This window comes from Pinus tabuliformis, chromosome 8, assembly GCF_031772625.1.
Source record: "Pinus tabuliformis cultivar Carrire ecotype Pingquan chromosome 8, CPIR1, whole genome shotgun sequence".
Taxonomy (NCBI): Eukaryota; Viridiplantae; Streptophyta; class Pinopsida; order Pinales; family Pinaceae; genus Pinus; species Pinus tabuliformis.
In genome coordinates, this window is record NC_142294.1 from 1,093,953,447 (window position 1) to 1,093,968,414 (window position 14,968).

Here is a 14,968-nt window from a genome sequence, read left to right on the forward strand (position 1 = left end):
ATAAAATTCAATGTGATTCCTTTGGATGTGGTTTAAATATGTGAGGAAAAAATGATTTCATAGGAAAATCAAATTGGTGTATATAAATGAGAAGATATAGGTGTCTCCTTCATGCTAGTTTTTGTAAATCAAAGGTGGTATGTGTCACCTTCAGGTTGGTTCTTGTAAATTCGACGGGATAAAATTCTCCTTCAGGTTGCTTCATGTACATTAGAGGAGATAAGTGTGTTCTTTAGGTTGGTGCCTATAAATTAGAGGGATTTGATCACTCCCTTAGGTTTGCTTTTATAAATTGGACTAGATCGATATCTCCCTTAGCTTCATGCATCTAAATCATAAGGGTTGAGTGTTACATTTTGGTTGGTGATAGTAAATTAATGTAAAGGTAGGTTGGTTCCTAAAATAATTTTTAGAAGAATAAGTTTTGTGGTTTTTTCCCACTAATGGTTTCTGCGAACATTTTTTCTTCTTATGTGATTTATATGTTCAATGGTTTGAATTTTCTTATATTATCAAAATAGTAAAATTGTGATTATACTAAATCAACCCGGTGTCCCCACTCTCACAGTATAATCATAATTCCAATAAATGGTATTAGAGTAGCTTCCTTCAAAAGTAGTCTGACCACTCGATGGATGATCTCAAAGGAACCATGGTTGATCAAGATGGATTTCAAAAAGATAAAATATCATTATTTAATGGATCAAATTATGCAATATAGAAAGTAAGAATTAAGTATTATCTAATGGGTGTTGATTTAGATGTATTAGTTTGACCATTGGATGGAAGACCTCAATAGAACCATGGTTAATCAAAATAGATTTCGAAAAGATAAAGTATCATTATTTCGTGGATAAAATTATGCAATATGGAAAGTAATAATCAAGTATTATCTAATGGATGTTGATTTAGATGTATGGAAATATTTAGCACACACACACACACACACACACATACATATATATATATATATATATATATATATATATAATACAAAATCCTTGATTTCCATATTTAATGGGCTATGAAAATCAAATCCTAGTAAAATAATTTTTTTTTGTGAAACCATAAATGAAATGTGATATAACCTGTAACGGTCTATAAGGAAGATGGTATGCAAGCTTCAAAATGAGAGGATATTGCAATGCACAGTTTTTAATTCCTTTCAAGTATATCATATCGAAACCCTGTGCAATTTTTTTTCCTCTTTTAAGATTAATAGGAAGTAGTAAGAATAAAACAACTACAATAAGATTGAAATCCATCTTTCTCTTATATAGTATAAGGTTTCCTAGTTATGTATCCCCTATGATACTTTGACACTTCCAGATTTTTGGTATTATGTTAGTTCTTTTCCTCCTACGAGAAGCTACAGAGCTAGTATTAATTTTAGGAAAAAAAACATCAAACTAGATTCACTCATTTTAGGCCTATTAATGATAAAGATAGGCTCTAGCTTAAGCTTGTATATTCCCGTTTGATGAATATAGTTAATATTCTTCAAGTAATTTTATACATAGCTACACTTATATCTAAATTTTATTGTGATTTTGCATATGTCTAATCATGTTTTTCTCACATATACATTATACTTTTAAAATGACCATCTATCTACTTACTGAGTCAAGCATCATCATTACATATCCATAAGCAACACATGTGGAATATTCCTATGAGGAACCTTTTAGCCTAATTTATCACTACTACAACTAAGTAATAATTCATGCAACCAAACTTCTATCATTTAGAATGAAAAATAGGTTTTTTGATATTAAAATATAATATGATATAAAAATAATAGAATTCTAACCAGGATTGTTGCTTGGAAAATTTCTAACTAACTCACCAAGTTTTCTCCCACCATGAACAAAATCTTCTAGTTCCCCCAAACTAAGATAGACTTTCCATCTCTTCGATTTTTTGGTAGTTTTCTTTTATAAGTTTAATTCCTAGCAGATTTTTGGCAACTTCGTGCCTTTTACTTTGTAAGCCCAAATTCCTAGGCCTTTTGTTTTGTTTTTTTTTTGACAAAGATGACTTCTTTTTCATTAAAGCTTGCATTTATTTCCCACACTTCTTTATTTAACTTCAAACTTAATATCTTTCTCCATATAATATGTTTATTATAATATTTCTCTCCCATCATAATATGTATTTTATTTTCCATTTTTTCTCCTCTTGATTTTGTTAGGAGATTTTTTAGGGAAAGTGCATATTGGATTTTTGCACTCATAGTTGTTTCCAAGTGGAAATAAATATTTTTACTCCGGTGCTCTTTCTTTGAGTAATTTCCAACATTTGAGTTATTAATAATAATATATTATGTACATCACACTAATTTATATTGATCACATTGGTTCACAAATCTAACGTGAGTAATTTCCAACATTTAACTTAGTAATCACACTAATTTCTATTGATCATGTTGGTTCACAAATCTAACAATATTTTGACTCTCTAGCTCTTTCCTTCAATAATTTCCAACATTTTACTTATTAATAATAATCTATTAACTACATTACACTAATTTCTATTGATCACATTGGTTCACCAATATAACAATGGTTTTCCTATCAATCCATTTCTACAAATAGTAAATCATTAACATAGATAAGTGAAGGGTATTACAATCGAATTGAGACGGAAAATTTAAGATCAAAGTATTTTTCTCTCAAAATCACTTGACTAAATAGTCTATTGGCATGTTCAAAATAATGAACTCCATCCAAAATGATATGTAGTGCAGGCCCAAGCTGTGGTCTCCATATTCTTTCCATTGATAGTACCATCGGCAGCAACACGACTTGGAAACTGTTGTGCTCTACAACAACCCCCCATTTCATACATATTATTGTTTTTCAAAACTATAATATGAAATGGGTCCCTGTTCATTTAAATTGGTATCAACTTATCATTATCCAAAAGGTCCGAAATAAAATAAAACATTATAAAACCTTTTTGATAAATTACTTAATCGGTCTTATAATAAAGAATGAGTAATCTTTTATTATTGCGATAAAGCGATCGTAAGATCGCATATCGCAATGACAAAGGATGCATGACTTAAAAGACCCATTGATTTTCCCCAACGCAACAATACACAAGTGGCTATCGAATATCGGGAAGGCAAGCAATCATAACGAAGGGCCCCTCTTCGCTCCGATGCGATATCGCTATCGGCGATCGGGGATGTACCATGCATGCATCTAAAGCCCTCGCTCAAAACTCCCGATGCCAATTGGCAATATCACTATCAGCAATCGGGGATTCTGAAAGAAACCAATATAACAACTTAAGCTTTCCCCTGATCACCAATTGCGATAAAACTAAAGCGCAGATTTCAAAAATATTGGTAAAGCCGGGATATTTTACGGTTATTTAGTATTAAAGGCCTTTCTCTTCCCAATAGCAATTCACTTACGCTCAACCACCAAAACATCAAAGCCACGCTTAAATGAATCATTTGGCCAATAAACGACATGATGAGCATTTAAAGGATTGACAGGTTTAAACGGCCATTTAATGAAACAGTAAGGCTAAAATCTCTTCAGAGATTGTATCCGCGGCCACCTTAAGTTAAATCCTCCATTATTCATTGATTAATATATCTCGTTCATCTTTGGTTTGCGCTACCAATTCTCTGGATTACGTTCATTTTCTCTCCTGTGCATAGCTCTTCCGAAGCAGCAAATTCAAGCGAAATGGGGAAGAAATCTAAGAAAACTGCAACAGCTTCCGCTTCGGCAGCTACAGGGAAACACACTGCCGATCCAAGAGCAAGCAAAAATGGACTAATATCTGACACTACATGTCTAGGAGTCAGCAAAACTACTTGGCTAAGCATCTACAATCTGACTGAGGCCAAAGAGCCTGAGGTAACAACGGTGCAATCCATAGCAGACACGACTCGAAAGTCTGATGCTACTCTAAAGGATTTAGCCGACTCTTTCCTTCATCGGATAGCAGCCCGAGAACAAATTATCCCACATACAGATGTGGTGAGATGGGCAATTGAAGAAATCCCAATCACAAATAGGACATTTTATACCATGGACGGGAGAGTCTTTGGCTCATTTCAATTTGATGATTTGAGGGAAATGTACCATTTGCCTGCACTAGAGAAGAAATACAACAAGGAATTCTTGGAGAAATTCAAGAATGAAAACAACATTGAATCAGAACCCATTCGGGATTGGAGGCAAAACCCAGCAAAACACAAGCATGAGTCTTCGGGTAAGTACTCTGTCGATTCCTTGTGTTCTCCTTATTGTTATGCTGGGGTAATGATCTGTAGGTTTTGGGGGTTACATGATTCCGCAAACTTCACTATAGAGATGGTGCCTTTGATGGAGGCAGCATGCAATAGTGAAATAATGGACTGGGGAAATATATTGTCTGATAAGCTAGCAACCGCAGTCCTTGAATCTAGAAACAAATCCCGCATTACTTAAAGGTTCATTCCCCCATTTTACTATAATGCCTACATCTTGGACACCCTGTGTTTTAATTCTGAATTTCCTGTGATTGGGTGGAGATGGACTCCCCAACACCCCATGCCCATTCCTATATACCACCAGAAGTTATGGAAAGCCCACTATAAACACCATTTATATCAAGTTTGCAATGGTTTTATGTTACCCATTCACTATGCCATTTTTGACAAACTTGCTCCTAATATTTCCTACCAAGCAGAGATTGAGTTGACATCCATAGGGAGATGGTTCGGAGAAGAAAAGTTCACATATGTAAGAGTTTTCGGCAGCCAAGGCCAAGCCTCATGTCCTCCCTTTGTATATACCCGATAAACTGTTAGCCCGAGAGGTAGCATATCAGATTACATCCGAAGGAGTTACACAGACTCTAAGGAACAAAAAGAAGCTTGGCCTTCTTTTCCTCAATTGATTTCACTTTGAACCTCCAACGCTCGTGCTTCTCCTATTCAAAGGATGTATTTGAGCCTCCCAAAGGAAAATATGGAGGCAACCCTCATAATGAACATTCATCATCCACAAGAGCCTTCTCCCTTGCCACATTGGAATGACATGGCTAACAATTAAGTCAGGTGTAAAACCATTGGATGAATGACTTCTCTTCTTTTTTTTGGCTTTTAAATGTTCCATAAAATTCATCAATTTTTAAAATTATTTTGCAAGATAAATATACCTAAGATATCCAAAACTGTAATATTCTAAAATTTCATAGACAAAATTATATTATGTATTATTATACGTTTTCAAATATAGAAAGTTATTAAAATAAATATTTTGAAATATTAATTTAAATCTTATAATTCTAAATAATAAAGAAGAAATATATAGATATAAGTCTTTCAAATTAATATCTACAACATGGATCACAAAACTCTTAGATCTAACAAGAAATATATATTCATTTTATTATAATTTAAATTCAAATAATGATTGCTAATGAAAATACTTACATGTTTATGTAAATTTTCTTGACTTCCATATTTGTTTATTACAAAAAATTTCTAATTATAATAATACTCTTTTTCACATCCCTCAAAATTAATAAAATGCACCAGTATGTATGGTTTAAAATTTGCATAATACTTTATGAAACCCAATTATCTCAATATTCAATATTAATTGAAATAATTAGACTCCTACAATTTATAAACTCAAATATATCATCAATTACATTATGTTACTAAATCTCTTTACTGAAAAAGCTTTGTTACAATAATAAAATAAAATAAAAATTTAAATTTAAATTGTATTTTATTTATATGTTTTAAAATCAATGTCTATAATTTTATTTAATATTCTAATTAATAAAATATAACAATTAATATGAGATTTATAAAATTTGACAAGTATATAAAGCTCTTCCTTCCACCCAACAGGGTTATAAGTTTCTGGTGCCTTACATGTGGTCCACTACTACAAAGTGCTACAAAGTGAGACATCATGATTAACGCTCTGGAATGAGATGCTTAACAGCGACCATGTAAACCATAAATGTATAAATAAATGTAAGCAATTGGAGATTCATTAGAGAGTTCAGGATGAGAAAGTGAGCCAACATGAGAACACTGTAAAATGCTTGTGACTATGGAGAGCCGTAAATTGTTATATGTAAAAATAAACATAAACAATGAGAGATCCAATTGGTAAGTACAGGGGTGTTGGAAATTTCAGGTGATTTCAAACTCAAAATACCAGGGAACAATGCTCTGTTTTTCACACACAGGATCTTAACACAACGGAAACTTAAAAAAAATTATTTGCAGCTGACAGAGTTCTCACACACCAACAAATTTCTATTCATTAATAAAGGAAAGAAACTGCTGTTACAAAAATATGATCTTCCTCTCTCACAGAGGGATTTACAAAAACAAAAGACTCAGACTGCTGTGTCTGCTGTATATTCTATTTTGCTGTTGCTGCCTTTCTTTTTCATTCACGCGCTGCTGCGTTCTATATTTTTACTTCTTCGCACTGTTGTGCATTACAATACAATTTACACTGTTGTGTATATATACGCACTGCTGCGTTCTTCCCTCTTCACTCTTCTTACTTCGCACTGCTGTGCATTACAATTCCTTCTTCACTCTCATCAACACAACAAAAAGAACATTACATATATATATCAACAATAAGAACTTACTTCATGTTTTCACTTCCCATGCTTCCGTAAAAGAAATAATAAAAATTAAATGCTTTTACCAACTATTACTTGAGCCCATACTCCCGCTGAAATAAAATTAAAATCTTCACCAAAACTTACCAACCCACAGTAAATTGCATTTACTGTTTTACTGAAATTTACTGGCTGTAAAGAAACTTTTACATTACGTCAAATTTATTTTGCTGCTGGCATGTACTTCAACCATTGACTTCATTTAGATCGCATCGTAGAAGGCTATCGGGAGGAAAAAAAATGGAACATTATGTTGGTGCGATTTGCGATCGAATCGCATCGCGAAATCGCATTTGGCTGAACACAACAAATTGAAGCACAAACATATGGAGCGAACTATGATATGCGATCCGATCGCATCGTATCATCATCGTCATCGCAGCGCATGGGACAAGAAGTGGAGGGGGCAGCGATCTGCGACCTGCGATGGATCGCATCGCAAATAAACCTGCAGTTGAAATTATTATTTTAACACTCCCCTTTAATTTCAACTGCTAGGTTATCAATCATACCCAAACATTTCCTCCAAAATTCAAAGCTTTTCTGGTCCAATGGCTTTGTCAGAATATCTACAACCTGTTCTTGAGTGCTACAATATTGTAAAACAATTTCTCCATTGTTCACCAATTCTCTGATGTAGTGAAATCTTGTATCAATGTGTTTCGTTCGCTTGTGAAACACAGAATTCTTGGACAACGCAATAGCTGAGCTATTGTCACAAAAAATAACTGTTGCTTTTGCCTGCTCTTGGCCTAAGCTCCTCAACATTCTTCTCATCCAAACTGCTTGACATGCTGCTGCTGTAGCTGCCACGTACTCTGCTTCTGCTGTAGACAACGCCACAATTGGTTGTTTCTTGGAAGCCCATGAAATTTCTCCTCAACCCATGTGAAAGACATAACTGGAAGTGCTTTTCCGATCATCCACACTTCCAGCCCAATCGCTATTGGTGTAGCCAACTAAGTCTGAACTTTTTGAAAAAGTATAGAAAATGCCAAATCTTTTTGTACCTTTGACATACCTCAGAATTCTTTTTGCTGCTTGCCAATGTGCCTCTTTTGGCCTTTCCATGAATCTGGAAATCAAACTAACAGCAAACATTATGTCAGGCCTAGTTTTAGTTAAATACATAAGGCTGGAAACTATGCTCTTATACAATCTAGGATCAAAATCCTTGTTGTTGTCCTCTTTGCTGAGTTTTAATGCCATTACCGTGGGAGTGATTGCTTCCTTGCACTCTTGCATGTGGAATCTTTCAAACACTTCATTTACATATCTTGCTTGAGAGATAAAAATCCCATTTTCATTTTGATCTACTTCTATTCCTAAGAAGTACCTCATCAAGCCCATGTCAGTCATCTCAAATTCCTCTTTCATGACTGATTTGAAGTTTTCAATGAGGTAGTCATCATTACCTGTAAAAATAACATCATCAACATACAAGACAATAATTAAAATCTTGCCATCCTTTTCTCTGATGTAGACTGTGGGTTCTCGCTCACATTTTTCAAATTCATTTTCCAGTAGATAGGAGTCTATTCTACTATACCACGCTCTTGGCGCTTGCTTCAGCCCATAAAGAGCTTTCTTCAATCTGCACACTTTGTGCTCTTGGCCTTTCTTCTCATAGCCTAGTGGTTGTTCAATGTAAACCTCCTCCTTTAACACTCCATTTAGGAATGCCGACTTCACATCCATTTGGTAAAATTTCCATTTGTTTTGTGCTGCTATGGACAGCACTGCTCTCACGGTTTCCATTCTTGCAACCGGTGTGAAAGTTTCCTCATAATCTCTCCCATATTGCTGCTTGTATCCCTTGACAACCAGTCTTTCCTTGTGTCTTTCAATTTTTCCTTCAGCATTGCACTTGGTCTTATAGACCCATTTGACTCCAATGACTTCTTTACCTTTTGGTAGCTCAACAAAATCCCATGTCTTGTTTCTTTCTATGGCATTCATCTCCTCATCCATAGCTTCTATCCATTTCTTATTTTTAATAGCATCTTCGAAATGAATAGGATCATCAACATGACAATACAAGGCAAATAAGGAATTCATTCCTTCATTATAAATGTCACTTAAGTTTCTGAATTTCTTACCTCTTTCACTTGGTGTGCAAGTGCTTGAAGATGCACTTGAATTTTCTCCTTGTGGTGTGCTTGGAGAAGCACTCTCATTTCTCCTCAAGGGTGTTCCTTGTTGTCCTTGTGTTGGCGCTGCTGTTTAGGGATGTATTTCTACCATTTCCTCATCATCTTCATCATGAGACAAACAGTTTTTAACATTAACTATTTTCTCTATGCTTTCATCCCAAGCTTCCTCCTCAATAAACTGAACATCTCTGCTCACAAAGAATTTCTTGGTGGATGGGATATACAACCTGTAAGCCTTGGATTCCTCACTGTATCCGTTGAAGATACATTTCTCCCCTTTGCTGTCCAACTTCCTCCTTAGCTAATCAGGAATGTGTGCATAGGCCACACATCCAAAAAATTTCATGTGGGTGACTCCTTGCTTTCTCCCACTCCATGCTTCTTCCAGCACTTTTTCCATTACAGCTTTTGTAGGACACCTATTCAAGATATATACAGCACAGTTTATGGCTTCAGCCTAATAATCATTTGGCAAATGCTTTGCCTTCAACATGCTCCTCGCCATATCCATAATGGTCATGTTCTTCCTTTCAGTAACTCCATTTTGCTGTGGGGTGTACCTAGTTGTAAACTGTTTATGAATTCCATTTTCTCTGCAAAACCGTAGGAATTCCTTGAAGATATACTCACCTCCTCTATCTCTTATCAAGACTTTAATACGCAGCCCACTTTGATTTTCCACAAGTGCTTTGAAATTTCGGAAATTTTCAAACACTTCCAATTTGTTCTTCAAGAAATAAACCCATGTCTCTCTTGTAAAATCATCAATGAATGTTAGAAAATATTGGTTGCCAGCTAAAGATGAATTTTGCATTGGTCCACATAAATCTGAGTGGACAATCTCTAAGGGTGCTTTCGCCCTTATGCTTTTCCCTGATGGAAAACTTTCTCTGTGTTGTTTCCCCAATATGCAACCTTCACAAAGGTTGTCCAATTTCTCTATCAATGGTAATCCTCTTACCATTCCTTTTCTACTCAACAAGTTAAGACCTCCAAAGTTGAGATGTCCAAATCTCAAGTGCCACAACCAATTTTCATCCTTTGGCACACTTTGGAAAGCCAATTGGGAAACTGCTGCAATTACTTCTTTGTTTTTCAATTCTGCTCTTATTCTGAGAGGGAACATCCTGTTCCTTGTCATCTTCACTTTAGCAATGCATCGCTTGCTCGGTGCTCTATCCATGATGGTGCATACATCATTATCAAAGAAGACATTGTAACCCTTTTGAACAAGCTGTCCAATACTCAAGAGGTTACATCTCATTCCAGGAATATAATAGACATTTGTTGTGGTTTTCCTTTCTCCTTGCTTTGTAAATATTTTAACTTCTCCTTTACCCATAACAGAAATTTTGCTATGAGTCCCAAGTGTGACTTGTGACTTCACACTTTGATCTAAAACAGAAAACAAAGTTATGTTTCATGTCATATGGTTGCTGCAACCAAAGTCTAGAAACCATATATCTTCACTATTTGTTTCAGCCATGTTACAAGCTAACAATACATTATCTTGGCTCACATTTTCTCTAGTAATATTTGCATTAGATCTATTATTCACATCATGCTGCTTCTTCCTACATTCACTGGCATAATGCCCATATTTTTTACCATAATAACATTGGACATTGGGTTTTTCATACCTTTGTCCTTGAGCATGATGTTGTCCTCCTTGTTGGCTGCTGCCTTGACCTTGGTTCTGATTTGGATTGCTGCCTCTTCCTTTCTTGTTTCCTCTGCCTTGACCTCTTACTCTTCCAAAGGACATTTGGGTCTTGAAGGCTTGCTCTAGAGATGAGTTTTCATTTCTACTCAACCTCTGCTCATGTGTGATCAGTGATGCATGAAGCTCATCAACTGAAAATTTTGAGAGATCCTTTGTCTCTTCTATGGTTGTGACAATGACATGGAACCTTGAGGGTAGGCACCTCAATAGTTTCTCCACAATCCTCCTTTCTTCAAGTATCTCTCCATGAGATCTTATTTGCGTAACCAGGCCAATTACTTGAGTGAAGAATGAGTCAATATTGTCTGACTCCTTCATTCACAGGGTCTCAAAATCTTTCCTCAGCAACTGTAGTTTTGTTGTCTTCACTTTCTCCATGCCTTGATAGGCTGTCTTGAGAGTTTTCCATGCATCTTTGGATGTCTTAGCTACTGCTAACCTTGGAAACACGCTTCCATGCACTGCTTGATACAAGAAGAAAAGGGCTTTTGAATCCTTCTTCTTATAGCTCTTCAACAGATCCTTCTCTCCCTCAGTTAATGCATTAAACTCATTTTCATCTGCTGGTTGTTCAAAACCGTCCTCAACTATTTCCCATAAGTCTTGGGAAGCAAACAAGGCTTTCATTGTTATTGTCCAATAGTCATAGTTTTTACCATCAAATAATGGGAGCTGCATACCCATGCTATTGTTGGTGCTGGTGCCAGCCATTTTTGCACTCTTAACTATGGTTCAAATACTTCACTGTGTATTTAAAATAAGAGACTGTCTTCGACAACAACACATAAAAAAAACTTCAGAAATACCTTGGATTCTTTTGCGTGAGTCTTCACACTGCTGGAGAAGTTGCTGCAATAAGAATCCTTCCTTCAGCTTCTTTAAACCCTTCAAAGAGCCTGGATTAGCTCTGATACCACTGTTGGAAATTTCAGATGATTTCAAACTCAAAAGACCAGGGAACAATGCTTTGTTTTTCACACACAGGATCTTAACACAGCAGAAACTTAAAAAAAATTATTTGCAGCTCACAGACTTCTCACACACCAACAAATTTTTATTCATTAATAAAGGAAAGAAACTGTTGTTACAAAAATATGATATTCCTCTCTCACAGAGGGATTTACAAAAACAAAAGACTCAGACTGCTGTGTCTGCTGTATATTCTATTTTGTTGCTGCTGCCTTTCTTTTTCATTCACGCACTGTTGCGTTCTATATTTTTACTTCTTCGCACTGCTGTGCATTACAATACAATTTACACTGCTGTGTATATATACGCACTGATGCGTTCTTCCCTCTTCACTCTTCTTACTTCGCACTGCTGTGCATTACAATTCCTTCTTCACTCTCATCAACACAACAAAAAGCACATTAGATATATATATCAACAATAAGAACTTCATGTTTTCACTTCCCATGCTTCCGTAAAAGAAATAATAAAAATTAAATGATTTTACCAACTATTCCTTGAGCCCATACTCCCGCTGAAATAAAATTAAAATTTTCACCAAAACTTACCAACCAAAGTAAATTGCATTTACTTTTTAATCACATTTACTCGCTTTAAAGAAACTTTTACATCACTTCAAATTTATTTTGTTGTACTTCAACCATCGACTTCATTTAGATCGCATCAAAAAATGGAACATTATGTTGGTGCGATTTGCGATTTGCGATCAAATCGCATCGCGAAATCGCATTTGTCTGAACACAACAAATTGAATCACAAACATATAGAGCAAACTGCGATATGCGATCGGATCGCATAGCATCATCATCGTCATCGCAGCGCATGGGACAAGAAGTGGAGGGGGCAGCGATCTGCCATGGATCGCATCGCAAATAAACCTGAAGTTGAAATTATTATTTTAACAAGGGGAAGAGATTCTATCGTACATTTTTTCCTCGTCGTCATGTTAACAGAAAAGAGAGCAGAAAAATGGAAATTTAAAGAAACACACAAGATATATTGCTCATAAGAAATTTCTACAACCAATGACAGCTGATCATTCTTGCAACTACGACTTCCCTTTGAAGATTAAAATTAGATTTGCACAATGTCTGAGACATGCAAATGAGTTTCTACCTATGTCCGCGACCTATGTAATTATTTAATCTCTGGTCTCACATTGACTAATGACAGGGCCTGAGGAATCATGAATGCACTTTTAACTTTTGAATTAAACAAAGAATAAAACAAAAGTTACTCTGTTTGTCAACAAAAAAAATCGAAACGACAATAACTTAGATTCATGGTATATTCTTGCGCCCATTTAGAGAAAGTACTTGAAGACACTGTATTCCGACTAATTAATGTAGACAACCTCACTTGCAGTGGAACGAAACACAAGTTGTACTAAAATAGCGAGAGAAAGCAGGTGAATCTGTGGGCGAGACATAAATGTAAACTGTGTCTGCCATATGATGGGACGGGAAACATTGTCGGACGTCCATTGCATATTAAATTGATGGTTAGCTGGAATGAGGCCTTAGAGACGGCCATGCATTGGCAGGAGGAATCTTATAACTTAAATACGACCCATTTTCACAGATACCTTCACACCTGTACTCCAGTCTCTTCTGGTTCCTACCACAGAGGCTGTTTTTATTTCGTTCCAGATTGTTAAATCGCTTGTCACACCAACGCTTCGTTGCGAATTTCACATCCTGTGAACTCCAAGGGAGAAGGATTATGTGTTGATTAACCATTTGTGCTTTCGTATACATTTCAACGGTCATAGTAGTGTCACGGCCTAAATTTGTGGGCTCTAGGTCTGTGCGTGGAGGTTTTGAGTAAACAATTGTGGTAACCTAACTAGTGACCCAGAGTATTCCTCTACACTCTCAGTATTTCAACGATCTACGTTGAAATAAACTTCACTCTGCTGAAACATTCGTTCGTTGTTTTCTTTCTCTATATTTGTTATCCATTAGGGGTTTTCATAACACCCTTCCAGCTCTATTATTAAGCTAAGCTTCTTCTTTGCACTTTATCCATATTAGGTTTTTTTCTTAACACCCTTGGAGATCTATTATTAAGCTGAGCTTCTTCTTTGCTCATCATAACAATTTTGGATTTTGTAGAAGACACAATGAGGTTTGGTTTCTTGTCAATATGGGCCGCTCTCATGCTATCATGTGCTCTACCGTCCTCCTACACTGTGAAAGCTCGGCATATGGCCTTAAAACATCAACCTGACCTTCATCACAACCAGGAGGAACAGAGATTCCTTCAAGATGCATACGTGAGAAGGAGCTCGGAGAATAAACTGGCAGCCACCCAATTCAAAGTGTCAGTACAATATAACAGCCCTGCCCATAACGACGCTCACAAAATCAAGGGGGCTAAGACGCTAGCCAGCAAAGGCGGTGGAAGTCAAATTTTTCCACGGCATAAAAATGCGCCAGCAATGAAGAAGGGCATTGCAGTGATGGCGTTTCGTCCATCATCATCTGGCCATAGCCCGGGGAGCGATCTCGTCGTTTTTCATGTGAAGTCAGTAAAATCTATATGTATTGGTCGTTTTTCAAGATTATAGTTTTATGCACGCTATGACGTGGATTGTACCTCCATTATGAGTCTTCAAGAGTCTCAGAGTTTTGCTCATGAGTTGTGCCTTATTAGATTGCGATGGAAAAGAAACCGTTGAAAGAGTAGCCATGAATTAATTGAGGCAATAACTATATTGACTAATATCAAAATGGACGAACGATGAGGTGTAGATCGATCCCTAATATATGGAATCAGAATACATAGTACAATCTCTAGTTTTCTATTTTATTACGTTTTTCTACTTTATCACATTAATGATATCAGATTCCATGTTGAATCTCACGTTTTTCTAATTTTTAACTTTAATCATAGTAAAGAGGGACAGCCGAGCGACAATATTTAGCTTTTGGGTGTCGTAAAACGGTTGTTCAATCTCACGGAAGATAGAATTTGTCAGCCAAGAGTGAGCGATGTATAGTATAACACGAAAAAAACGTTCATATTGTACGTTGTTCATAACGTTTTATTCCATAATGTTTTATATTGAAACCATTGACAGTTCATATTCTACACAAAACCAAATGAACACAACTGTGAAAAGAATTAAGGCATTTTCATTTATTGCATTTTTTATTTTAACAATAGATTAATAATGTTAGTTTTTAGGTTTTAGACATTCTTAAATACATAAGACTGTTCACATTCTAAAATGACTGCATTAAAATTATTTAACCATCACTATTCATGGCTGCACTAGATCTTTCTAACATTGTGGATAGCCCGCCCACATAGTCAACCACAAATGGTATGCTAAGAAATGCATGGAATGGAAGGCAAAAGCATGTGCTCTGTTATTTCAAGGTCATGAAGGCGCCATCCACCAGACCCTTCATGGCGTCAAATACAAGCCTACAGGTAATTAGGGAGTCTCATTTTA

General features: G+C 35.9%; 1 protein-coding gene across 1 annotated transcript in view; it reads left to right on the plus strand.

Annotated features, from left to right (window-relative positions):
• Positions 1-13,211, plus strand: part of LOC149239159 (DDT domain-containing protein PTM-like) — a 35,359-nt gene extending 22,148 nt beyond the window's left edge. The window contains 1 exon segment of the mRNA XM_089369774.1: positions 13,090-13,211. Within this exon segment, the coding sequence (XP_089225900.1) occupies positions 13,090-13,211 (122 nt within the window).
• Positions 13,212-14,968: the final 1,757 nt, after the last annotated feature.